General features: G+C 40.8%; 1 protein-coding gene across 9 annotated transcripts in view; it reads left to right on the forward strand.

Moving 5' to 3' along the window:
* LOC310922121 (protein diaphanous homolog 2-like) overlaps window positions 1-26,740 on the forward strand; it is a gene marked incomplete at its 5' end in the record, with an annotated part of 248,534 nt that overhangs the window by 183,912 nt on the left and 37,882 nt on the right. Inside the window, one exon of one of the 9 annotated variants that reach the window (XM_083882512.1) lies at window positions 56-2,078. The exons of the other annotated variants lie outside the window; for them this stretch is intronic. Coding sequence (XP_083738638.1) covers window positions 56-102 — 47 coding nt within the window. The 3' untranslated portion in view covers window positions 103-2,078. Of the gene's footprint in view, window positions 1-55; window positions 2,079-26,740 lie in introns of those variants that run through there. 9 annotated transcript variants of the gene reach the window in all.

Consider the following 26,740-nt stretch of genomic DNA (forward strand, 5'->3'; position numbering starts at 1 on the left):
TACTCATTTTGCTATCATGGCATTATTGTTGATTTAAGTTTGCTTTTATTTCTAGATATAAATATGGGCGCCATTCAAATCGAATCTCATCAAATCACCTGAATCCTGAGAGCTCCATAAACAGTCCCAAAGTTGTTTAAAAATAGGTATTTGTGGTATAATCTATTTTTACTGTGTCTGCATTTTGTCTTATAGCTTTTGTAATTAAAGGAGTAGGTAGATAATATATTTTTCTAGTGGCCTGGCATGAAAGAAACAGCTTTAATATGTGGAGATTTTACTTGACAGGGAGAGATGTCTCTGCCCATGACAGGGGGTTGGAAATAGATGATTTTTAAGGTCTCTTGCAGCCCAAACCTGGATTTTATGAGTTTTCAGAGGAGTTCTCCTTACAAACAGGATGGAGGAGAAGTCGACAAAAAAGGACTAGAGGCTTCAGCCTCCAGCCTGCTCAGGATTCTCCAGATTTTTAGATGGACACCTCATTCCTTTGAGCAGGCAAGGAGTGAGGAGGCTCTAGAAACACCTCAGGACCACAGACTGGGCAGACTGAAAGACAGAAATTGGAGAAATCTGTACATTTGCATTATTGCTTTCACCTCTGTTGGTGTGTTACCCTTCTCTGAAGCAAGTGCTGGAGATTGATTTGTTGTCTTTAAAATTGATTTGCTGATCTTGGTATGCAGGAGATTGTTCATGTGTTGGCCTAGAGCATCTCAAGTGTTTATAAATGTTTGGTGAACTCAACAGACACAGATAAATGGGATTGTGAGCTCTGGACTTTGTATCTATTGCTGCTGCTTTCTCTAAACCTAAGTTGTTATTTGCCATTTAATGTATTCTTATTTCCCAATAGAAGAATGTTTCCTGAACAAATGAAAATGTGCCATCAAATGACAAAGCCATGTGCACGTTCTGCTAAATGTCCTTCAGAAAGTTGTTGTGCTATGTAATTGTAACTAATTACCTCTGAGTTTTTTGTTCATCTAAAGCATTTTATTACTTACCCAGGCTAAGGAGAGTTCTGTATGCCTTGCTTTTATTAGTGTGCTTCAGAGTGCATTTCAGTGCAGTGGGAACAGTTTTCCCTGTAAAGTTCCAGAATATTTTTCAAGTTTCAGCATTTTTAAAAATCAGCACTGCTGTTACTTTATTCGTTAAATTGCCCTAAGATCCAAAAATAGGAAATTCTAAATTTGTGTGCCTTTTAAAGTAAAAACCCACTGCCCATGAATGATGATGGGAGTTCCACTGAGGATTTTTCTGCAGCCTCATAGCATTTGCAGGTTGTACCACAGAACATCTGAGCTTGTGCCAGACAGGTGCAGAACTGTGCCAGTTGCTTCAGACCTTGAAATTGAGTATCGTATTTAATTTTAAATTTTCATGCATATTTGTATTTATGTTTATTTCTTTAAAGTTGTTTTGTTTTGTTTGATCACAGGACTCTGCAGGCACCCAGAACAGCTCTAGAGTCACACACAGTGTTTATTATGGAGCTTCTTTCTCTTAGAGTTGATTTGGCACAGTTGCCTCTGAACCTCCTAAAAGCCCTTAGAAATCCAAAAGCCTCTTTGAATGTCCTGTGTTGTGAAATAGATTTTTAGAAATAAAACAAAGAACCAGGGAATTCTTCACAGTAACCAGCCTATCAAAAAGAGTGATCCAGGCGGAGGCTGCCGAGGTCACGTAGGAGGATTTTGTACAAGCTGGAAGTCACTCACCATTCTGAATTTATTTATTTATTAATTCACACTGAATCTGAAAACTGTTTTATTTTAATGAGCTATGTCCTGCTAGATGGGAAGGCCTCCATTACCAGAGATTGATAGCTGAGTTTTGGCTGCATCTTTATGCAGTAGCTGAAGTTAGAGGAACTTCTTTCACATGCAGAAAAAGGATATTCATGCATTTATTTACCAACTACATGAGTAGTAATGAACGGTATGCAAGGCTAACTTAATTTGCATTTGGTCATTTGAGTTTTCTTTGTCAGTGCTGACACTGTAATCATGCAATTATTGTGAAAAACTTATTTTTGATAAATTTTCTCCCACAGTACTGTTTACTGAGGTAAAGGACATTGGCTTTAATATTTTAATATATATGCATAATAAATGGAAAGGAAAGAGATGAAAATCACTGTTGCAGTGTATGACTTGGGAGGGAATTAATTGTGAAGTGACATTAGGTCCAAATGCTTTTTTTGTAGATAGGGAGGATTTCTGTTCCATTCTGTTCCATCTTGTTCTGGGCACACAGTGTAGAATTGAGTCCCCCAACCTCAGCATGGAGCCACTGACCCAGAGTTCTTAATTGTGGCTGTCATCTGAACTGTAAAAACTTAATTAGTTTCCTTCCTGCAAAGACAATATTTACCCTATGGGTTATGATGTAACAGAGCAAACCATGAAACTTCTCATTTCCTTGTTGCATTAGCAGGAGAAAATAAGATTCTCTGTTCAGCACACCCAGAATAATGATGCTCAGTTCCAGAGTGCTGATATCATCTTAGTTAGGTCATTCTGTGAGAGGCCAGCATTTCAGTTGCCTTAACTAATTTTATTTTCCTGATGTTTTTAGTTGAATAATCTGTGTGAAGATAAGTTAAAGATCTAGCACAGGTGTGCAGTGGCAGAGGGACAGGTCGAGGCCAGCAGTGCTTTTGGAGAAGCTCTGCAGAGGACACCATGTGTGGAATGGACAATGCAACCTGCATTCTGTGCTTAAATTTCTGCTATTGTTATGGTGCTCATCAGAGGTGTGATACCCAAAACTAGATTTTGATCTTTACAGCTTCTTACAAGTGGAAAATGTTAGCAGTTTTGTGGTATAGATTTTGTAATATCACCTCGTCCTCAATTTCATATGCTTCTAGGAATTTGGGAGGAGATCATTTTAGGGAGCTGTTTTGTGTATTGGCAGGTTGTTGGCCGGTTTTATACTGTGATTTTTTGTATCTTTCTACGAAGCATCTCTGCCCATTTATTCACCATGTATTGGGCTTAAAAGACTGCAGGCCTGGCTTTGTATGACGATGCACTTTGTCAGGGTGCATTCAGTGTTGTGCTGCAGGCAAGTTGGAATTTCAGGAGCTATGTTGAGACCTGGTCAATCATAATTTCAAACCCAATTTCCTGTTGGTATCTCCATTGCATTCCTGAAACTTCAGCACAGGTGGTTCATCTAATTATTGCACATTATTGCTTCAACATAATGTAGCTGAGCTGGTACATTTGTAATGTATGTAGTTCCAGAATTTCTCTCACATCCTGAACACTATCCATGCTGGTTAATTGTAGGACAATTGCATTGCTAGGTTGTTTCAGTTTCAATGCTGTTATATTTTAAAGGGTGCGGCAATTAGGGTGAAGTTATTTTTAATGATGACTAAAAACAGATGTGAGCTATTGATGATGTACATTAATAATAATTCTGAGAGTCCTGTATTTTGAGGAACTAGTTTCAAATCCTAGAATTGCCTTTATTCTGTAAAAACCAGACACCAACCTTAAAAGCGTTGGTTTTATTTAGCCATCCTCAAAACGCACTGCAGAAGTGAACCTTTGAGATTATTTGTTGTGTCTCGTTAGAAGATCTCTGCATGTTATACACCTGATTTCTCTTTTGGTGGAAAGAGTGATATAATAGCCTTTGATATAAGATTTTGTAAGAATATTATCACTAATACATCTATTAGTGTGAGCATTAGCTCACTTTCTTTACCCTCTCATGGAAGTATATAATGTCATAATATTGTTATTTAAAATCTATATACACACTGTACAGTGCCTTCCAGATGGAGGTCTGTTGTGGCTTAAAAATGTTGTGGTTTGAGAGCAAAATGAATGAGAGGCTCCAAGTCAGAGATATAATTTAATAAGAAGAAAGGTAAAAAGGTAAAAGTAAAATAAAATAAATACAATAACACAAAGGATCACTGACAGAGTCAGAATACAACCTGAGCAGGATGGTGGAAGCAGTTCAGGTGAGGTGCTCTTCCTGAAGCAGTGATCCTGTAGAAAGGTCTGGGAGCTCTGGTCCTCTGGGAATCCAGTGGATAAGTGCTACTTGCACTGTCCCACATACCAGCTTATATCCAGGTGAGAATGCTTGGCTCCTCCCCCTGGGCAGAGCATCTCACAATAGCATGAGAAGTGTGAAATGGGTCCTTGATGGCCCATTAACAGAGATAACCCCTGGAGGGAGTTACCTGTGACTCATGGGCCATTAGCAGGAGACACCCCAAAAGTCATTAGCAGAAGACACCCCAAAGGCATTAATGGGCCATTAGCAGAAGAGGCAGGGGGCTTGGGAAAACACTAGCCCACCTGGTTTCAACAGTTCATGAAGATGGTGATAGAATAAATACTTTGTGTACATCCTACACTGCAACCCAGGACATAATCCACCCCTTATTCTATTACCATCTACATCATATCCAAATCAATACATTCTTACAAAGATATGCATACACATAGAGAATAAAATGTTACACACTGTTCTCACTTAAAATTAAGTCTCCCTGTGGTACACAATGGGTTTCCCCATCTTTCTGCATTACCCACCAGGTGTGACCAGGTCCTTGAGCAAAGACAATCCCACGGATGGGTCTGCCTTTTCCTGAGGCGGGATTAATCCAAACAGTCTTCCCTAAAATGCCTTTCATATGCACTGCAGGGACTTTATCTCCATCCACTGTGTGCAAGGGTTCAGACTGGGCAGGACCACCTCGATTAATAGACCCTCGGGTGTTGACCATCCAGGTAGCTTTGGCTAAGTTCATTTCCCAATTCTTGAAGGTCCCCCCGCCAAGTGCTTTCAGGGTAGTCTTTAGTAGTCCATTGCACCGTTCAACTTTTCCGGCAGCTGATGTGTGATAATGAATGTGATATATCCATTCAATACCATGTTCTCTGGCCCAGGTGTTTATAAGGCTGTTTTTGAAATGGGTCCCGTTGTCCGACTCAATTCTCTCAGGGGTGCCGTGTCTCCACAGGACTTGTTTTTCCAGGCCCAGGATGGTGTTCCGGGCAGTGGCATGAGGCACAGGGTAGGTTTCCAGCCATCCAGTGGTGGCTTCCAACATGGTCAGCATGTAGCGCTTTCCTTGGTGGGTTTGGGGAAGGGTGATGTAGTCAATTTGCCAGGCTTCCCCATACCTGTACTTCAGCCATCGTCCACCATACCACAGAGGCTTCACTCGCTTGGCCTGTTTGATTGCAGCGCAGGTTTCACAGTTGTGGATGACCTGGGAGATGCTGTCCATAGTAAGGTCCACGCCTCGGTCACGGGCCCATCGGTATGTCGCATCTCTTCCCTGATGACCAGAGGCATCATGGGCCCAACGAGCTAGGAACAGTTCTCCCTTGTGCTGCCAGTCCAGATCCACCTGTGATACTTTCACCTTGGCAGCTTTGTCCACCTGCTCGTTGTTGTGATGCTCCTCATTAGCCCGGCTCTTGGGTACGTGTACGTCCACGTGTTGAACTTTCACGGTCAGTCTCTACTCGGGCAGTGATGTCCTGCCAAATGTCAGCGACCCAGATGGGTTTTCCTCTGCGCTGCCAGTTGGCCTTTTTCCAGCGATTCAGCCATCCCCACAGAGCATTAGCTACCATCCATGAGTCAGTGTAGAGATAGAGCCTCGGCCATTTCTCTCGTTCAGCAATATCCAAAGCCAGCTGGACAGCTTTAAGCTCTACAACCTGACTTGATCCACCTTGTCCCTCAGTAGCCTGTGCAACTTGTCGTGTGGGGCTCCAAACTGCAGCCTTCCATTTCCGATTAGCGCCTACAATTCGACAGGAACCATCAGTGAAGAGAGCGTATCGTCTTTCAGTCTCCGGTAGCTCATTGTATGGTGGGGCTTCCTCGGCACGCGTTACTTGCTTTTCTTCTTCTTCAGACGATAATCCAAAATTCTCACCTTCTGGCCAGTTTGTTATAACTTCCAGAATACCAGGGCGATTTGGGTTTCCAATACGGGCGCACTGTGTGATGAGAGCAGTCCATTTGCTCCATGTGGTGTCAGTGGCGTGATGTGTGGAGGGAACCTTTCCTTTAAACATCCACCCCAGCACTGGTAATCGGGGTGCCAGAAGCAGCTGTGTTTCAGTACCAATCACTTCTGAGGCAGCTTGAACTCCTTCATAGGCGGCCAAGATCTCCTTCTCAGTGGGAGTGTAGTTGGCTTTGGAGCCTCTGTAACTTCGGCTCCAGAATCCCAATGGTCGGCCTCGAGTCTCCCCAGGCACCTTCTGCCACAGGCTCCAGGACAGACCGTTGTTCCCGGCTGCAGAGTAAAGCACATTCTTCACATCTGGTCCCGTCCTGACTGGGCCAAGGGCTACTGCGTGAGCAATCTCTTGTTTGATCTGAACAAAGGCTTGTTGCTGTTCAGGGCCCCAGTGGAAATCGTTCTTCTTGTGGGTAACCAGATAGAGAGGGCTCACAATCTGACTATACTCAGGAATATGCATCCTCCAGAAGCCTATGGCACCTAGGAAAGCTTGTGTTTCCTTCTTGTTGGTAGGTGGGGACATGGCAGTGATCTTGTTTATTATCTCTGTGGGGATTTGGCGACGTCCATCTTGCCACTTGACTCTCAGGAACTGGATTTCTTGAGCCGGCCCCTTAACCTTACTTCGTTTAATGGCAAAACCAGCTTTCAACAGAATTTGGATAATCTTCTCTCCTTTCTCAAAGACCTCCCCTGGGGTGTTTCCCCATACGATGATGTCATCGATGTACTGCAGATGTTCCGGAGCCTCACCTTTCTCCAGTGCAGCCTGGATCAGCCCATGGCAGATGGTGGGGCTGTTTCCACCCCTGGGGCAGTCGGTTCCAGGTGTACTGCACGCCCCTCCAGGTGAAAGCAAACTGGGGCCTGCACTGTGCTGCCAAAGGAATGGAGAAGAAGGCATTGGCAATGTCAATGGTCGCATACCACTTTGCTGCCTTGGACTCCAGCTCATATTGAAGCTCTAACATGTCTGGCACAGCAGCGCTCAGTGGTGGCGTGACTTCATTCAGAGCACGGTAATCCACCGTCAGTCTCCATTCTCCCCTGGACTTATGCACAGGCCATATTGGGCTGTTGAAAGGTGAATGAGTCTTACTGACCACCCCTTGGCTCTCTAGTTTACGAATCATTTCATGTATGGGAATCACAGAGTCTCTGTCAGTGCGGTATTGGCGGCGGTGTACTGTTGTTGTGGCAGTTGGGACCTGTTGTTCTTCGACTCTGAGCAGTCCCAGAGCAGAGGGGTCATCTGAGAGACCAGGCAAAGTATTCAACTGTCTGATGTTTTCTTTCTCAACTGCGGCTATCCCAAAAGTCCAGCGATATCCCTTCGGGTCTTTGAAATATCCATTCCTGAGATAGTCTATGCCAAGAATGCATGAGGCCTCTGGACCAGTTGCAATGGGGTGTTTTTGCCACTCGTTCCCGGTTAAACTCACTTCAGCCTCTAATACAGTCAGTTCCTGGGACCCTCCTGTCACCCCAGAAATAGAGATGGATTCTGTTCCTACATACCTTGATGGCATCATGGTACATTGGGCCCCAGTGTCAACCAACGCCGTATATTCTTGTGGGTCAGATGTGCCAGGCCATCGGATCCACACAGTCCAGTAGATCCGATTATCCCTTTCCTCTTCCTGGCTAGAGGCAGGGCACCCCTATTCCTGGTCATGGCATACATTGTTCTCCTCCTGTACATATGTTTCTGAGGTCCCTTCCAGAGGATCAGTCATATCATCATTCCTGTACCGTCTGGAGTTCTGAGAGACTGGGGCAACCTTGATTCTAGATGGGCTTCTTGTGGTAGGTGTTCCTCTTTTCAGTTCACGTACCCGGGCTGCTAAGGAGGAGGTGGGTTTTCCATCCCACTTCTTCATGTCTTCTCCATGCTCTCAAAGAAAAGACCAGAGGTTACCTCGTGGTGTGTATCCTCTCTCCCTGGCTGGGGGACGCCTGCTCCTAATGGCAGAGACTCTCGTCGGCTCTGGTGAGATATGATAAATTTCTTCCTTAAGTTCTTTTAATTTCTGATGGCCTTCTTCAATCAAGCTCCGGACTTGCTCAGCCAGTCGCGTTTCCACAGACGAGACATGGGTGCGAACTGGGGCGGTGACAGTGTCCTCATAAATTCTTAATTTATTAGCCAAGACACCCACCTTGTCCTCACCTTCCCTCCATTGCAGTGTTGCCAGGTAACATGAGTGCATCTCTGGTTTAAGCTGTGCAAGTCTCAGCCACATCCGTGATGTGCACTGGACATCATCTGGGTTTTTAGGAAATCTCTCGTTTTCTGAAAAAATGATCTCCAGCACAGCCAATTCCCTCAGACATTGGATACCTTGTTCTATTGTGCTCCATTTGCCTTGGTGCACTTGGAGGTCTTCTTTACAAAGATATCTGTCTTTCACACTTGTTAGCAGTCGCTGCCAGAGGCTGAGAGGTTCTTGGGTTTTCCCAATCCCCTGGTCAATGACCACATCCCGGGACAGCGATCCCAGTTGCCTGGCCTCAATTCCATCCAGAATGGTGTCATTGGCTGCAGCGTCCCAGATGCGGAGCAGCCAGGTCAAGATGGACTCGTTGGTCTGGCGGGTGAATTCCCTTCGTAGGTCACGCAACTCACCCAGGGATAGAGAGCGAGTAATAATCTCTATCTCTGTCTCCTCTGCTGGCTGCGAAGGTCCTGCTGCATCCTCGTCAGTCACTACGCGGACTGATTTGCTCCTTGACTTCTTTTTCTGAGTGGTGGCAACTGCTATTGGTTTAGGTTGTTCCAGTTCAGTAACGGTTTGTGTGGAGATGTTGACGGCACCTTTGGTTCCTTTCTCCTCTGTGACAGTCTGCGTAGATGTGGACACTGTTGCCTCACTTTTGGCTTCTTTCTCCTCTGTGGTGGTCTGTGTAGATGAGGACACTGTTGCCTTGCCTTTGGTTCCCTTTTCCTCTGTGACAGTCTGTGTAGATGCAGACACTGTTGATTCACTTTTGGCTTCTTTCTCCTCTGCAATAGTCTGTGTAGATGATGGTGTTGCTTTGCTTCTCTTTCCCTCTTCCTCTTCCTTAGGAACATGCTGGATCACACCAGGTAGTGTTTTGTTCCTAAGTATGGTGCAGAAAAAACAAAGGGCTGTGCAGAGAAGAGAAAGCAGGGATGACAATAACATAATACTGTCCTTGGCATCCAGAGGGTACTCAATGTTTTCAAAAACTTCTGTGTGGTGCCTAAAAAGCTGGAAAAAATCATTCTTTACTCCTCCCCACAGGGGCTGAGTGAGATTGTTGAGGCCCCAGATGTAGCATCCTAGACCAGGACACAAATCCAAAACTGGGTATATATTTTGAATGCTGTTCATTGCCTCGGAGTTTATCAAACAATGGACATAGTAGACCAATAAGGCAATTTTAGTACCATACCCTGGTCTAGGCAGGAGCATTAAGACCGGCAGATAGTACTCCATGTGTGGAAAAATATAGAGAGATAGGTATAAGACACATGTAAGCATGTTGAGCATCATAGCAAACAGGTGTCTTCTCAGATACAAAACTGTAGTTCTGACTTTTCTCAGTGCCTCTGCCCCACGTTGGACGCCAAAAAATGTTGTGGTTTGAGAGCAAAATGAATGAGAGGCTCCAAGTCAGAGATATAATTTAATAAGAAGAAAGGTAAAAAGGTAAAAGTAAAATAAAATAAATACAATAACACAAAGGATCACTGACAGAGTCAGAATACAACCTGAGCAGGATGGTGGAAGCAGTTCAGGTGAGGTGCTCTTCCTGAAGCAGTGATCCTGTAGAAAGGTCTGGGAGCTCTGGTCCTCTGGGAATCCAGTGGATAAGTGCCCTTGCACTGTCCCACATACCAGCTTATATCCAGGTGAGAATGCTTGGCTCCTCCCCCTGGGCAGAGCATCTCACAATAGCATGAGAAGTGTGAAATGGGTCCTTGATGGCCCATTAACAGAGATAACCCCTGGAGGGAGTTACCTGTGACTCATGGGCCATTAGCAGGAGACACCCCAAAAGTCATTAGCAGAAGACACCCCAAAGGCATTAATGGGCCATTAGCAGAAGAGGCAGGGGGCTTGGGAAAACACTAGCCCACCTGGTTTCAACAGTTCATGAAGATGGTGATAGAATAAATACTTTGTGTACATCCTACACTGCAACCCAGGACAAGGTCTAAAAATAACAAAGATGCTAGAGTTCTTCCTTAGATCTACATTACATTCACTTACCATTTTCTCTGTGATTTCTGCTTTTTTTTCCTTCCATTTTTTTGTTGCATTGGGTGTTTCTTCTGTTGATGAAGAAGATTCTATTTAAATAATTATAAGGCGAGTTCATAAAATTTTACAACACTGTCTATGTGTCTGTAATTCTGTGAATATATTACTGGAGTGGAATGTCAGCCTTCCTGCTTTTTTCCCTACAAATTTTAATTACAAATTAAAATAGACATACCACACTGAAATAGAGAAAATGTTCAGTCATTGTGAGGATGATTTTTTTTTCATTTTAAAGGGAACACATTTCTAAAATAACATAATAGGAAAAAAAAAGCCATTATTGCTAGTGTTCCCTCAGGAGAGGGAGAAATAATTCAGCTTGGAGGGCCCCAGCATTTTCTTTTCTGTGATCAGTTTCCATTGTCAGCTCACCTGGCTTTGAGCTCTGTAAGAATTATGTCCAAAACAGAATGGGATGGAGGACCCAAAAGGTCCTTATGACTTCATAGAGCAGAATTTGAGTCTGAGAACAACAGCAAATTCCAACATTACTGGGGGCTGATTAAAATCCAGCAAGATGTTGAATCAACAATTTGGAAATTATTTATTTCCTTACCAAAAAAACCCAAAACAAGACAAACCACCCCAAAAAAAAAAAAAAAAAAAAAAAAAAAACTACCAAAAAAACCAAATCAGAACAAGAAAAACCACCTAGATCTGATGATTCACTCCTGAAAAAATATTTTATCATTCCTGTCAGACATTCCAAAGATGTCTGGCAATTTCTTTACTTGTAAAATCTGTTTATTACAAGATGGTTTTGACAAAAGCTTATTTTATTTTTAAATCTACTTTACCAGAGTGTAAACCTTAAAGGGAGATTTACTAGAAGTTTCATTTTTTTCTCCTGATGGGTAACCACTCAGAAGGAAGCTAGAATGACGTTTATGGAGTCTTCTGAATATTTACTTTCTGTTGATAATAGAAACAATATTACTAAAGAATATACATTTCAAAAAAAAGATATCTTTTCACTGAAGACAATCATGATTTTGTTTTAAAGGAGTAGCAGCTCATCATCTCAGTAAACAGATATGAATCAATTTCTGAGTTGTCCTTAAACTTCTTAGGAAAATCTCTTAAAATGTGTTGTTAAAAGAATCAGAAAGTTCTGTAGCACTGAGGGGGAGAACCTGTATAAAGCAGCTTTAGCAGTTTGCTGGAATTGCATTTGTGCTAAAGCCCTTCTTGGTAGGACAGGAGGGGAAAGGATGGAATAGTCAAACACCAAGCAAGGCAGTGGAACACAAAGCCTGTTTCAGGGGGATTGCTCCTCAGTGTGGGGAGGTGCTGTCCAAGGTCTGCAGAACTCTAATTCTGTATAGACTGATCTGGAGGATGAAATTGTATCATGGGAGGGAGAAGCAGAAAAGCCTTTTGTCCTTGCCTGAGTCCCTGTGGTCAGGCACTGCAGCCCAGCCTGGGGCAGGGGCTGGTGGCCCTGCAGGGCTGGCCTTGTCCTCTGAGTGACCACATTTTGCAAACACCTCAGCATTTAAATACCCACTGAGACCTTCCTCTCTTGCCATGTGTGTTTTGGGTTCTCTGTCCCATTCTGTTTTGGACATAATTCTTACAGAGCTCAAAGCCAGGTTAGCTGACAATGGAACCTTATCACAGAACAGAAAATGCTGGGGCCCTCCAAGCTGAATTATTTCTCCCTCTCCTGAGGGAACACTAGCAATAATGGCTTTTTTTCCTATTATGTTATTTTAGAAACGTGTTCCCTTTAAAATGAAAAAAAAAAAAAAAATCATCCTCACAATGCACACCTGTATAGATTTGAAGGAAAAACATCCTGAAAGGCTTCAGTACACTGCGGTCTCTTGGGGCTTTTGTTTGTCATCCAGAAGAACAGAAGGCTGTGGGATTTTGCATTTCCCAGGAACGCTTAATGTTCAGAGAGCTCTCTGAAATGGTCTGCACAACTGTGGTCTTTGGCACTGAAGCTTCACATGCTATCAAGATTGTTTTTGAATTATCACTGATGACTTTCTAGACACAGCTCATTGCTTGCCATCCTTGGGAGTTTTTCTTCTCCAGCTCTGCAATTTCCTGGGATGCTTTCAAACTTGCTTTGCCTTCACACCTGCCCTGTTATTTCCTTTCAGGATGAATACAATAAGCTGTTGTAAATAAAAGTAAGACTTAACATTAAATAAATTATTAGAAGGCAGGGGAGATGAGTAATATAACAGAAAGCACCTTGTGTTTCTTAAGCAATTGTTCCTTTTGAAACCCCTTAGAGCACCACAGTTCCTGTGCTGAAGCAATTCTTCCCTTGATTGCTGTCCAGTCTGTCCAGTGCCTGATTTTGGAGCACATTTTGCCCTCCAGATGTCAGTAGAAACATTTTCCAGACAATTTTCAGTTCTTGTATGTGGCTAGAATCCCTTACTTAGAAAAACCTGTTGGCATTTTCAGGGAAGCAAAGGTTTAAACTGTTTAAAGTCTCTATAACTGGAGGTAACATTTTATTTTAAAAAGAAATAATTTTAAAACCAACTCAAACAAAACAACAACAAACCCACCCATAAATTTTGTTTAGGGCCTTCAGCTGCTGGAAGTGTCCTCTGGCCTTTGTAGTCATGACTAGAGTTGTAGCAAACTCAAGAGGAGTTAGAACAGGACAAAAATAGTTCAAATCTTGATGTAACTTTTCCAAAGCACATCTCCCATGCCCTGCAGTTTCTTTGCAGCTCATGTTTATTGAAGAACAAAGAGACCAAATTCATGCTTGCATGTTCATTTCTTTGTTTTAAAGAGGCTCATGGATGGTGGAAAAATGGAGAAATTATCCTAAAGCCTGCCACAAGATCAAAATATCTCAGAATCTCTGAGAATTACATGTATAGAAGTGTAAGGGAATCTGTGGATTTTAATTGCATGTTGTCATCTTTAAGCATGATGGCTGCAACTTTAGATTGCTGAGGACTTTTAGAAAATGAACTTATAAATGAACCTTTTAAGGATAAAGGTTAGAGTACATTTGAAAAATATTGTTTCAACAGTTTGTGTTCTCTAGCATAAAATAACTTTTGTAGGGTTTAGGACTACAGATTTTGAATATAGCACAGCTTTTAAATGAAAACAGGAGCTCTTAAAATGTTTTTAATTGTTTTTTTTTTTACTTCCAAGGATTAAGGAGGAATATAGTAAAATGAATTTCAAAAAGGAATTAGGAACTTCTAATTAGACTTCCTCAGCCAATAACTGTACAATACTTTTAGACAGATCCGTTAAATTTACACACATTGCCAGGTTCTTGTTTGACTTCACTGATGTTCTAAGGAGTGCCATGAACCCAGATGGAAGCTGGGATCTGCTCCAGAGAGGTATTTAATGGTCCATTATTCTATTTACAAAATATGAAGATGTATTCCTTCCTAAAACATCTTTTCTTGTAAGTGAACAAAAGGCAGTTGAATCTCAATAGAAGCCTCTGAATACAAAAACTCCAAATTGCAGCTCCAGCTATTGGCAGGTTGTATTTAATATGGAAACAAGAAACACTTGGAGGAATGTTTAGAAGCAAACCCAATTATTTAATTGCAAAAGCAATGACAGATAGGGACTGGATGTGAACAGAAGTTCTGTTTAAAAAAATAATAATCTTTTATCTAGAAATCAAATTAACAGCTGGTGTTTTGTACAGATTGTATCAGGAATAGAAATGCAGAGAGGGCTCTGGTTTCTCTTACTGAAAAGGAGCTCAGCAGTGTGTTTTACAGATGTGGGTGGTGCAGTGATGTGACCTAGAGTGACAGGAAACAGGAACAGCAGCATTGGGTACTTGAGAGCCCAGGAAATGTTGTCAGGTGAGTGCAGCATCACATGGAGAGGATGAGAACGTGTGACTCTTGGTACTCTGAGCTGAGTGAGCCTCAGTGCCAGGCATGGCCCACACCTGGAGCTGCTCTGTGTTGTGGGAGAAGCTTTTCCATAGCTTGGAAAGAGTTTGGGTTTTTCTGCAATTCAGGGAGAGCAGGAGGCTGCAATTCTTCCTCCTCCTTTCTGTACAAATATTAATCAGTGAGGAGCAGGTTGAGAACTCCTCAATTGGACAAAGACTCTCTCATCACATTTTTTTTTCAAGTACAGTTTGGAAACTCTCTGTCTGGCCAAAAGCAGCTCCACCTCTCCTGTGTTACATTCCCTGTTCTTTTCTGAGAGCCTGATCCACAAATCAGTGCAGGCAGAGCAGAACAGAGGAGCCAAAGGTAGAGTTGCAGCCCTGAGCCTCCAAGCACAGGAGATTTCTGCCTCTCCCTCAGCAGTCCTGGCACTTGTTCTGCACAACCCATTGCAACAAGAACATGTTCACACTGCTGCAAACTGAAAGATAAACATGGTTTTATTACTCCAAAATTATATCCTTTTTTTGTTTTCTACAAGTCTTTCTGCGCTTATGATTTTAGATTAATTTTTACCAGATTTTTCTTACAGATATGAATATCTTTATAATGGACTTATCTTCAAGTGCAATTGCGATTCCCCAGTATTTTTTCCTTTATTTAAAATGTGATATAAAATACAGAAGCAATGGAAAAAATGATGCTTGTGGGACTGTGTAGCCTTTTGATTTCCACTTTCAACTCGTTTTTTCTGTAAATAGATAACCCACAGAAATCAGAGAATATACTGAGTTGAAAGGGATGATCCTACAGGGATCATCAAATCCAAGCGTTAAGGGAATGGCCCATGCAAGCATTGACCCTTAACTTTAGTGGGTTTAGCACTCTGCTTTGACCAGCTGAGCTCATCTCTATTTAGATATATGTATATTTTTAGTTATTTTTTTAAATGTCTACTTTAGAAAGGGCTTCACCTCAAACAATTGGCATGAAAAGGTTGCATCTGCTATTTTTTAAAAAAGAAATCTCTCCCAATAGCTCGCTGCTACTGTCAGTACTTCAGGTTAAGTGTAAAAACTCTGGGCTCTAGCTTTAGGCTTTCAAAAATTACTTGATATGAATTTACTGTAATGATGGGCTAATTAAAGTTCACTGAGTTTAGCTAAACACACAGTGTTTGATTTAGAGAGATAAATCTGTGCTCTGTCAAGGCAGGTAGTCAGCCCATCAGGCCCAGGGATGTGCTACAGCTCTTCACTCTTCACTAGTTATTTATCTCATGGAGCAGAATTCACAACTGCCAGATGGGAATTGGGGAGCACCAAAGAAAATGTTTCCAGCCTTCCTTTCCTCCTTTCATGCAGCAGGAAATGGTCTGGAGATGTAGCTGTAACTCACGTTGCTGTGTTTTGGGGTTTTGGTTGCTGTAAATTCTCTTTTTGCCCTGTATTTTTTTAAATACCTATATTTAGAAATGCTCTGTTATAAATAAGACTCTGCAAACATTTTTAACATTTTGCGTTTTCAGGATATTATACAATTCCAAAAGATAAATTTCAGAAATGTCTTCACAAGTGAGGTATTCACACTTTAGCAGATGAACCAAAACTCCCAAACCTTATTTAGCTGATCTGTGGCATCTCTGGATGTTATTTTATTGGAAGGAAAAGGATGAGTTGTTTCTGTTGTAGTTCCAGGCATCCAGAAAGATGCGTTTAAATCAGTCATTTACTGAAGACTGTCCCTGTCAGTGGGGAGATAAAAGTCAGTGAAACAGGGCGATGGTCCTCAGGTTCCTGTGCTGATGGGTGAGCAGGGCCACTGGATAAAAGCATCTTTCTTGAGAAAGCATCAAAGCCCCCAGCAGTAAAACCCTTTTTTCTCTCGGCTGCTCAAGCAGTCTGACCCAGGAAGAACTTGCTCCTCAGCCATAGATGAGAGCAGTTGTTAAAAAAAAAAAAAAAAAAAAAAGGACCCACAAATGTCATCTTGTACACAGAGTTTTCTGACAATTTGTTGTAGAAATCCTGTCATTGTAGCAAATAAATAAATTGGAAGGGACTCCTGGGAAGAGCCCTTATGGTTTAAGGAGGAAATGGCACTTGTCTGGATTCTGGCTTGCAATGAAAATTAACATTCAGCAAGTGAATAACTGAACTGACTAACTTGTACAAACTGAAAGCTTATCCCTTAAATATTTCATGGACCTATGAGCAGATGAGAACTTAGATGGGTTGAAGTGATGTCACCAGAAGTTGTGGGCCTGGGAAGCTGTTCCCAGTTTGTGTCCCAGTGCTGCCCACTGGGCCGTGTGGATACCACTAGGTGGAACCATCAACCCTTCTTTTCAGGCAGGATGAAGCTCACTCACAACTCAAAGAGTCTTTTAAAAGGATGTGAAAAAAGAGTTTTTGTATTATTTTTTCGTGCATCTGTGAGGGAAGAAATAAATTGCTGCCTGCTTGGCTGAAATTGTTTTTACTAAAATAGGCAATACAATCTTTCCTATATGACCACTGGGATTATGTGTACTGGCAGTAATGCAACCTTTGCAGTGTTCTCGCCCCAAAGTTTTTGGGTATGTGTCCCAGTTCCTGCCTAAACCCTCTTTCATAGTATATAGTCAGTTCTCCAAAAATTAGGCCGGGCTTTAATATAAATTTCATTCTTTGTAGGTTTTTGAATGAGTAGTGTCAGTGAAGGAGAGCCCTAGAAATACATTTTTTAGAATCACATTTAGTATTTATATACTTTAATTCTCTTCTTAGAAAAAGAATAAATGGTTTTTCATTAGGGAAAATATGAATTCCAAATTATGACTGTGAGTAAGGGATGAAACTTCTTGTTTTTTTCTGATTTACTATGTTTGCTTGCATTGTCCTGTATTGTACATGAGTCCTTTCGTACAGTAATTAATCTTTCAGTGCTGTCACAAGGCTGTGCTCACTCCAACTGCAAAGCCCTGACACATTGCTGGAAGTGGGGATCTCTTGTGAAATGATGCAACAGCACTAAAAATAATTGCACCCTGAAATTGGGAACATCTGGGAATGGAAACAGTTTGTCATTGTGCTTTTTCTTTTTTTCATTGACAGCAGTGATGGTAGTAAAAGATAAGCAGAATGGAGAACTTTTATGGTGAGAATACTTCCCTATGTCTTATTTCCTCTCTTTTTTTTCTGTCTTTGGTGTAGCAAAGGGGAAGTTTTTCATCTGGGGACCCACAGAATGCAGCTGCAGACAGCAGGGGGAAAAGTTTGGTCAAATTGCCACTCTACCAAGCACCTATAAAGAAAAACAAAAAAATTTACATTCCCGATGACAAATCCAAGCTGAAAGTTTGCCTGGCCTGTTGTCATTCATTGCCATTCATATTTAGGAAGCAGACTGCTGTGATAATTGATTTGATGGTCCAGCTTGAGTGAAAGCACTTCTGGGCATAGCAGGCCTCAGAGATGCCAAAAAAGGAGAAAAGGTGGGAATGAAATAATGCACTACTTTCTCCTCAGAGGCATGTGGCACAGTTTTTGAGAACAGAAAAACATGCTTTGGAAGAAGGAAGAAAAAAACTTAGTAACTCAGTAATAAGTACAAAAATGACCATATAGCCTCAGTCAGATAAAAATAGGCATTCAAAGGGAGACAATGAGTGTACGTATTTTACTGGTAGGTGAATAATAGGAGAATGCTGTGGAAATAATCTGATTTTTAATGGACTCTGTCCAAGGGAGTACCTTTCTTGATATTTTTTGTGTAACAACAAAAGAGGTTCCCTTTCCTCAAAACAGAGACAAAACAAAAACACCAAACCACACAAAAAACAATGTTTAAATTTTTTTAAGCCTTCCAAAGAGGAATTGATAGTTTGGAAGAAGGGAATGAATGCTATTATTGGATTTGAAAGGCAATATATGTGCTTGGATTATGTGAACTCCCATTTATTTACTTTGAGCATGGGTGATAATGAGGCTTTTCCCTGTATTTCTGGCCATGGGGCAGTGTTCACCCACAGCCTCCTGCTGGTATGAATAACTCAGGGCGCTGAGTGCTAGTTAAGGGAAGAAGTAGATTAAAAATTTTTTGTATTCTGTGCTTGACCTCTTAATCTTAACTGCTAGCACCCTTTCATTGATTTAAAGACCCAAACAAAACCAGATAAGACGTGAGCCATTGAAACACAAAACTGTAATCAGAGCTGTTTTTTGAGTGATGCTTATTTACTTAAAAAACCAGTGTGGTCCCTCAACTTGCTGAACTCTTTGTATTCATAGTCCTGAATCTTTTATCCAAGGCAAAGCCGAAGTAACTGAAATGTACCAGTAAAGATTGAAAAAGCAGGGTTGGATGAAGGAGCAGGAGGTTGGGAGTGTGCTGTTCCCAGTCATACATGAATAGTTCTCTCTGATTTTCAGGGTTTGGAAGGACCTATCCTGCCTTGATGAGATGATAGTTGGTATAAGCATAGAATATATTCTGTACTTAGAAAAGAGTCTGTAAAAACATACTCATTTATTAGGAGAATATATCAGATTTTCTTATATGTTAGGACTTTTAAAATTCCTTTTTAGTATATTGGAAGCAGAAGCTCAGAGTTTCCTAAGACATTAAACATCTAAAAGTGGGATAACCCATGTGCCATTCTTCCTTTGAATTCTTCTTGCTTTCTGGTGTTGTTGTACACTACAACGACACAGATTTTGACTTCAGAAGTTTGAAAATTACTCTTTTATTTTTGGGATGCATTTTTTAATATACTTTTTTACACAGATACTTTTTACAGATAAAGCCTTGGCTTTGCTTTGTCCTGTAGGTGTTGAGGTTGGGAAATCCATTCTGGGCTTCAGAAGAGCTGGGGACTAATGGCACAGTCATGAATAAAACCATTTTGTCCTTATGGTGAATTAAGAATAAAGAACTGCCTATCAGAAATTTTGTAGACTTGTCTACGTTGTTCAATTCTCTAAATTCCAAGGAGATGATTGCAGGTGCAATGCCTCAGCATCAGGACTGGGTTACACATTGGTATGCATTTAATGGTTTCAACATAATCCAAATAGTCATATTAATTTGCATTTTATTATTTTATTTACTCTGATATCATGTTTCAGAAAAAAATATTGCTTTATTGACTCACCATCATCTTTTGAAACTCTTCTGCTGTAATTAACCACGCAAAGTAATGAATTCTAAATTAAATTTTCAATTACTTGTGACTAAAATTATCTTGAAATCCTTAAAAAATTGTTTTTTCCTCTGGGAAGATTCATTGCTTTCTCACTGCTGTTGTGGTAGAGCTCTAGATTAGGGTAACTTGATTTTTAAATGTCAAAAATAAAGAGAAAAAAGGTCACTTCAGCATAATTTAATAGTGATGTATATTTAAAATCAGCTTTTAACCAACTGGATAATGTCTGGCAGAACAAAGGAAGTTTTTATGTACAAAGAAAGTTTTTATGTACTTTTGCATGTATGGATCTAGAATGTGTCTATGCACACAGTGCTGGAAGTAGAGGAATCTGCAGTTTGGTCACAGATCTTCTGGAAAGGAAAGATTCCATAATTTAGTATTTTCCATAAAATTTTAATGGCTTTAGAAATGTGAGATTGGTCTGTTGGTCTCAGGCTGATGTTGTGTGAGTGAATGGATTTAAATGTTGTGAAGTTCCAATAAAACAGCACAACTGAGGGGAAGGAAGGAGGAACAGAGGGGAAGGAATTTAAACAGGAATTTAAACTTATTGAAGGAGTTGTAGGGAATGTGTTTGAGGACTATATTTTAGGTATTACTTGGTATGAGTTAGAGTTATTCAAAGTTTTCATTAACCATCTTCAAAACAAAGAATTTTATCTGCTCTACTGAGATAGGGAAAAGCTCCTAGTGAAAAGAAGTTCCATTTTTTCCTCATCATCTGCAGAAATGTGTTCTGTAAACATTGATCTCAGCCTTTGCTCTTGGAGTAGGTGTATTTCCTAGAGAGTTAAAATAGGAGAGTGATAATTTTAGTTAAAATATTGAAGATGTTGAGATTTTTTTGACTGGTCTAATATAAAAGCTGTAGGGAACGTTAATCTAAAGGGAAATTTGAGGGGTGTGGTTCATTTAGAACCACAACAGCATCATTGTTGGCATCATTTATCACTCTCACTTCTATTTACTGCATGGGAGACAGCAATGACATCAATCTCACAAATGCCAGCATCTGTAATTCTTCCTGGTACAACTCTGGCATTTAAGACTGCAGACAGCAGGTCTGGGGGGGGGCAGGGTGGGAGCCTGAGAGGGCTGTGTCCCTTCAAAGGTGACAATGACACCAGAGCTTTGTCCAGAAAAGGTTCTGCCTGTACTGTGGGGTGGGTTGAGCTGTCCCGAGCAGCTGCCAAAGTGCACAATAAACATCAGAACTGATCTGTTAATCATGGGATGGTTCCTCCAAATACTTTTCCAAACTGACAAAGCAGAATGGGAAGATTGAGATGAGGAGGGGTTTGAAGGCAAAAGAGTTAATTACTTCCTGCAAATCCCAAGTTCCTCATTTGCCACTGAAGATATTCAGCACTTTTCATGGCACCTTTTAAGTTTTATGTTGAAAATAGCAAAGAAATGGATTTTATAGACAAAATGGCATATCTGGGGAACCCAGAAGTCGTATAAAGTTAGCATGATGGACAACTCATTCACATTTAACTCAGTGTGCATTCTGCAACCCACTTAACACGAGCGCTGTGTGCAAATTAACAACTGTTTTGATACAGATCAAAAAATTGCATGGATTAAATGCATCGTCTCAGTGTGTGGAGAATGTCACAGAATGACAATGGCAGATGTGTCCTGTTAAAAACACAACTGCATTTAGGTGAAGTACATGATGACAGGGCAGAAATGCTGAAGGAGCCAGAATTGCAGTGGGAAGAAAGGAAATGCTATTCTTTCATCTTCACCCATAATTTCTGCAGATGGAAAGAAGATCTCCAAAACCTTTTGTCAATTGCTGTACAGCCCAGTTAAGGCAAATAACATAAAATCAAACTGTGCTTTGTGCTTTGTAAAAGTTTCTTGGTATTCCACAGTGATAGGCTTTAAGATTTTTATGGAAGACAAAAATTTGAAATTGTGATGTGTTTTTTGTTCAAGCATTTATCATTTCTTAGCCCCTTATATGCTGGCAGCTGAGCTGAGGGAAGGTTTCTCAGCTGTTTTGGTCTCCTCCCCTGAGACATAACCTGGTGTTGCAGGGCAGGGCACATTCCCACCCCTCTTGCTTCCATTGAATGGGTATTGCTGGAATGCTCAGGTTAAAACAAACAGATCTGGCATCAGCAAGAATTTTTTTCAGGGGTCAGATTAGCAGCAACCTCTAAATCCCGTTTCAAGTTTATACAACTAAAGGATGTCAGAGAAGCATCTGCCACGATTTTTTATTGCAGTCAGAATTCACATGAGCTGCCTTTGGAGCTCACTTTGGCTCTCAGGTGTTGTGGTGTAATCTTTTACTCAGTGCAGGACAGAAATGCTGCCCTGGTTCATGTTTTTTTGTGTTTAGAGGAACTTTGCACCGAGGAGAGGCAATGTTACATCCATTGGAGAGGTGCAATTTTAATTGATTTGAAGTATAAACAATACAGAGAATAAAAGATGAGCAGTCAGGTTGGACATCAGGAAAAGGTTCTTCTCCCAGAGGGGGTCAGGCACAGGAAGAGGCTCCCAGGGGATGGGCACAGCCTCAAATCTGAGAGTTCACAGAGCACCTGGACTATGCTCAGTCCAGTGTTTAGTGTTCAGTAATTCTGCAAGGAGCAGGGAGTCTCACTTGGTGATCCTTGTTGGTCCCTTCCAACTTGAAATATTGTATGATTCTGTATATAAATAGATTGTCATTGGCTCGTTCTTGGTTTTACAGTTTCTGCTGCCAGAGAGAGCTCTGGGGCAAAAAAAAAAAGAAGAAGAAAAAAATCAATGCACAGGCTGTACAGCTTCTGCATCCCCATTTTTTACACCACCGTTAGTTCTAATGTTACTTCCCTGCAGACATGACCTGAAAGCTAAAAATTTACCTAAAAATCATTTACTGCATATCATTTTTGCTAAGCTGAAATCAGTTTCTCTGGAAAATTGCATAAAGCACGTTATTTTGATGCATTATTTTGGCCTGATGGGCCTGGGTGAATAGATGGCTTGATCTTGAGAGCAATGTTGTCTTAAAGTGAGCAGCACTGTTTCTACAAGGTAACTGAGTTAAAATTCTTCCATGCATTTCCCATTCCAGGCTTTTTTGGAGTGCTTGAGGGGTTCAGTTTGTCTGTTTGATCAAAGCAGAGGGTTGAAGGTCTGCAGGTGTTATGGTTTGAAAGCAAAACGAATGAGAGGCTCCAAGTCAGAGATATAATTTAATAAGAAGAAAGGTAAAAAGGTAAAAGTAAAATAAAATAAATGCAATAACACGAAGGATCACTGACAGAGTCAGAATACAACCTGAGCAGGATGGTGGAAGCAGTCCAGGTGAGGTGCTCTTCCTGAAGCAGTGATCCTGTAGAAAGGTCTGGCAGCCCTGCTCCTCTGGGAATCCAGTGGATAAGTGCTACTTGCACTGTCCCACATACCAGCTTATATCCAGGTGAGAATGCTTGGCTCCTCCCCCTGGGCAGAGCATCTCACAATAGCATGAGAAGTGTGAAATGGGTCCTTGATGGCCCATTAAACAGAGATAACCCCTGGAGGGAGTTACCTGTGACTCATGGGCCATTAGCAGGAGACACCCCAAAAGTCATTAGCAGAAGACACCCCAAAGGCGTTAATGGGCCATTAGCAGAAGACACCCCAAAGGCCATTAGCAGAAGAGGCAGGGGGCTTGGGAAAACACTAGCCCACCTGATTTCAACAGTTCATGAAGATGGTGATAGAATAAATACTTTGTGTACATCCTACACTGCAACCCAGGACAGCAGGTTTTAATGAAGCTCGTTTTTTCCTTCTAAACCTTTTACTGTACACACCAAGACAGTTTTTTGCTCTGTGTTTTCTTAAAAATTAGTTACTCCCCCGTAGGAAATGCCTAAATGGGTATTCTGCATGATGTTTTTCTTATATATGTAAAAGCATTTTAGTTTGTCTGAATTATCATCTCAGTTTACTTTGTTATTCCCAAGGGTTATCAGATGATCATTAAATCTTGATTTTCTGTCAGGAAGAATTAATAATCTTGACTTCTGAATGAATTTAGAAGCAATAGGGGATTGGAGTAAAATATTTGAATACCATTTCAGTGTTAAATCAGTTATTCATATTTCAACTTAGGCTTACTGGTAGATAAAAAATAAATTCCGTTCATAAATCCTCCTTTGCATTTGAATATTATTTTTTTACCCCCACAGCTGGGTGAGGATTGCTGCTTGACTGTCCTGTGTTTAGAACATACTTTCATACACATTCCAGCATAGAATTTATGGAGCTGTGTGCATGCATCATATATAATGCTGTATTAAAAATCAGCTCTGTAGAAGAAAATAAGAGTTGATTTCTGGGTGAATTGGTCAACTTTAAGATGAGGAAAGCTCAAATTAAAGGTAAGAGTGATATTGTGGCACTGCCTCACTAGGAGCTGCCCCTTGGGAGCCCATGCTGCTGGTTATTCTCTCTTTTGTGATTACTTTAATTGGCTGTGCTTTTATTAATGAATTATTGTTTCACTCCTCAATCACAGGGGCCTCTGAAAGAAAAATCAATGAAGCTGCAAGCATCTCAGAGGTGTTTGTGGTCTGTTCCTTGGTTTGTGTATTTCTGGGCTGAATGCCTACAAGAGGCGCATTGTTCCACACCTTTCATTCTGGGACAGGACTGGCTGCTCTGGTGGACACAGAATATTCACCCACCACGTGGCCTGGCTTTATTTATCAGATACAGGAGATCATTCTCTGCTTTCTTGAGTCTGTTTTTTTATTTAACTTACCTGTGCTGCTGCACAGCATTTAATGGCTTCTCTGATGCTTTGTGAAAATGTTTTCCTCAACTCTGGTATTCCCAATTAATTAATTTCTCTGCCTAGTTTTTCCTACTGTGACAGATTTCTGATCAGCTCCTCTAAATGCCATAGATTTCTCTCATATATATTTGTGTACATCTATGCACACATCAGCAGTGTACGTATATTCCACATATTATGGACATGTTTATAGCTTTAGGCTTGGAGTCTTTACAGTATTTGGAACCCATATGTCATCCCATCTGTCCTTTGAAAATAAATCACATTTCTTGCCTGTATTTTGTTCTTCCTTCTGTGTTTAGCCTGAGCTTGAGGACACAATATTCAGCTCTCGGTGATTTTCTGAATCTCAATCATGTTTTAGTTTCTGTAGTCCAGCTTCAAAAAAGCCATGAACTAAAAGCAAAGATGTGTTGTGAATTCAGTCTGAATAAGTATTTTAAATTCTAGATCTAATTACATTGTTTAATTAATTAAATGGCAATGAATCCTTTTGTGGATAACAAGCAGGTTTACTTAGAAGCTACAGGAAAATATTTAGTCGGAAGGTCAAAATCAGTCTGGTTTGCTATCATGAAAAATAATTTATCTTATTCTGTTTTCTTGTTGATTATACAAAGTCTCTATAAAAATTAATGTTTATACTTTCTAGAATAAGAGCTGTTTTTAATAATGCTTTGCTGGTTTATAGACTTTTTTCCCATTTTATTTCTAAAGCAAAGATCCTACCTGAACAAAGGCTTCCTTGGCAGATGCAATTTTCACTGGTGGCTGAAAGTTATTCCACAACTCAAGCAAAAAGATGATTAGGACAATTTATACCAACTAGTTTATTCTTTCCTTGAGGTTGCCCTGTAATTTTTTGGTTTCAAATTTTAGCATATGTCATAAAAAGCAAACCTAAAGTTGCTTGTGCTTCATGTTTTCAGACCACACACACTTGAGAGACATCTGTCAATCACTCCAGTCCCTGCAGATCCCATCTTTACTCTAATAAGGCCACAAAAAGTAACAAAACAACACAAAAAAACCCCACATAATGAAGCAGTCTGATGGGCTTTTTTTCCCCTTTGGTTTCTTTTAACTTCTGAGTTTCCTTCTGTTTTCCGTGCTGACTGTTCTCAGTTACATGTCATTTTCCTCTCATACACACATTCACAAATCAATGACATCTCAAGAATTTGTCAAAACTTGCTGCTTTTCTTGGAATGTCCTTACTTGCTGTTATAGAGCAGATTCTGTCACCCTTGTATTTCTTTGGTTAAGTCCATCAGCAATCTAATTAATCAAATTAAGCGAGGATAACTAAGTTTTCCCAGTCTTCCACTTTCCTTCCCCCTCCTTCACCACCCTTGCCCAGTTTCCTCTCTGGGTGTTATGCTGAACATGGCAGGAGATGGTCTTGAGAGCTGATTTAGGGTTCTATAAACCTGATTATGGCAGTTGTAGTTGTGAAAACAGTATTAATAATATTTCACATCTATTAAATTCTGGACCTTCTGGACCAATACTGGTAGTTTGGGGAATCCTAGTTCTACCATATCTTCTGAGTTCTCAGAAAGGGGTGACGATCCCTTATATAAAACTTTGGTTTATTTTTTTCAATATATGCTGTAGCCTGTGGGCATATGTTAACTATTTTAAGAATGAAGCTAAATAATAGATGTTAATTTATTTAAATTTTGTACAGTTATTTATGAAGAAGTCTCACTGAAGAGTTCTGGGTTAAGCTTTGAGCAAATTAGAAATGATAAATTGGCAAAAAAAGCACCCTTTCCTTTTTGAAAAAATATCATTGAAACCGGTGCCTTGGCACTTAGAACTGCAAAGAGCGTGGATGTAAATACTGATGACAAGCCAAAAATAGCTAATGTTAATACTTATTATTTATGAATCCCTGCCATGTGCTTGCCAAGAACTGGTGAGCTGATGGGGTGTGAGAAATGTTTGAAAGGGCTTTTGGGATTCATCTGCTCAGAGCAGGATGAGCACCATGCCAATGGAGTCAGCTGGGACATGTCAGAGCAGCTCCTGCCAACCTGCCCAGCCCTGCATTCCTTAGGTAGAATGGGGGGTTTTTTGCTGAATTGAAGCTGCAGGTTTGGACTGCTGGCTCTTGTTTTACCTCCTGGCTGTGCCCAAGGTTTGGCTCAGGCTTTGTGATTCACCTTCAGGCAGCTGAAGGTGTTGTTAGATCCTTTCCTAGTCCTTCTCTTGACAAGAGCCAACAACAGCCTTCAACCTCTTTCTAGTCCACAGGAGTAGTCATCTGTCTCCAGGTCACCTGAAAAAAAAAAAAAAAACAGGACAAAACATCTTAATAGGCTGAATTTTCTTCCTTTCTTACAGACAGCCTGTATGACCTGAATTAATTTGAGGGTTTTGTATGAAAAGTAGATTTTGCAGAGGCAGGGGATTGGAGACAAGAATCAATGATTTTAGCGAATTATCTGAATATGGGCAATATTAGTATTATAGATTAAATATAAATTTTGTAAGATAAGAATTAATGTCTGATTCCATCAGCTGTCAATTACAGGCAGGGAGCTTTTTAATTGCATAAAGCCAGGCTGGATGATTAAGCCATTTTCAGGGAGA

The sequence above is a fragment of the Zosterops lateralis genome (genome assembly GCF_965231275.1).
Source record: "Zosterops lateralis genome assembly, chromosome: W".
Classification (NCBI taxonomy): Eukaryota; Metazoa; Chordata; class Aves; order Passeriformes; family Zosteropidae; genus Zosterops; species Zosterops lateralis.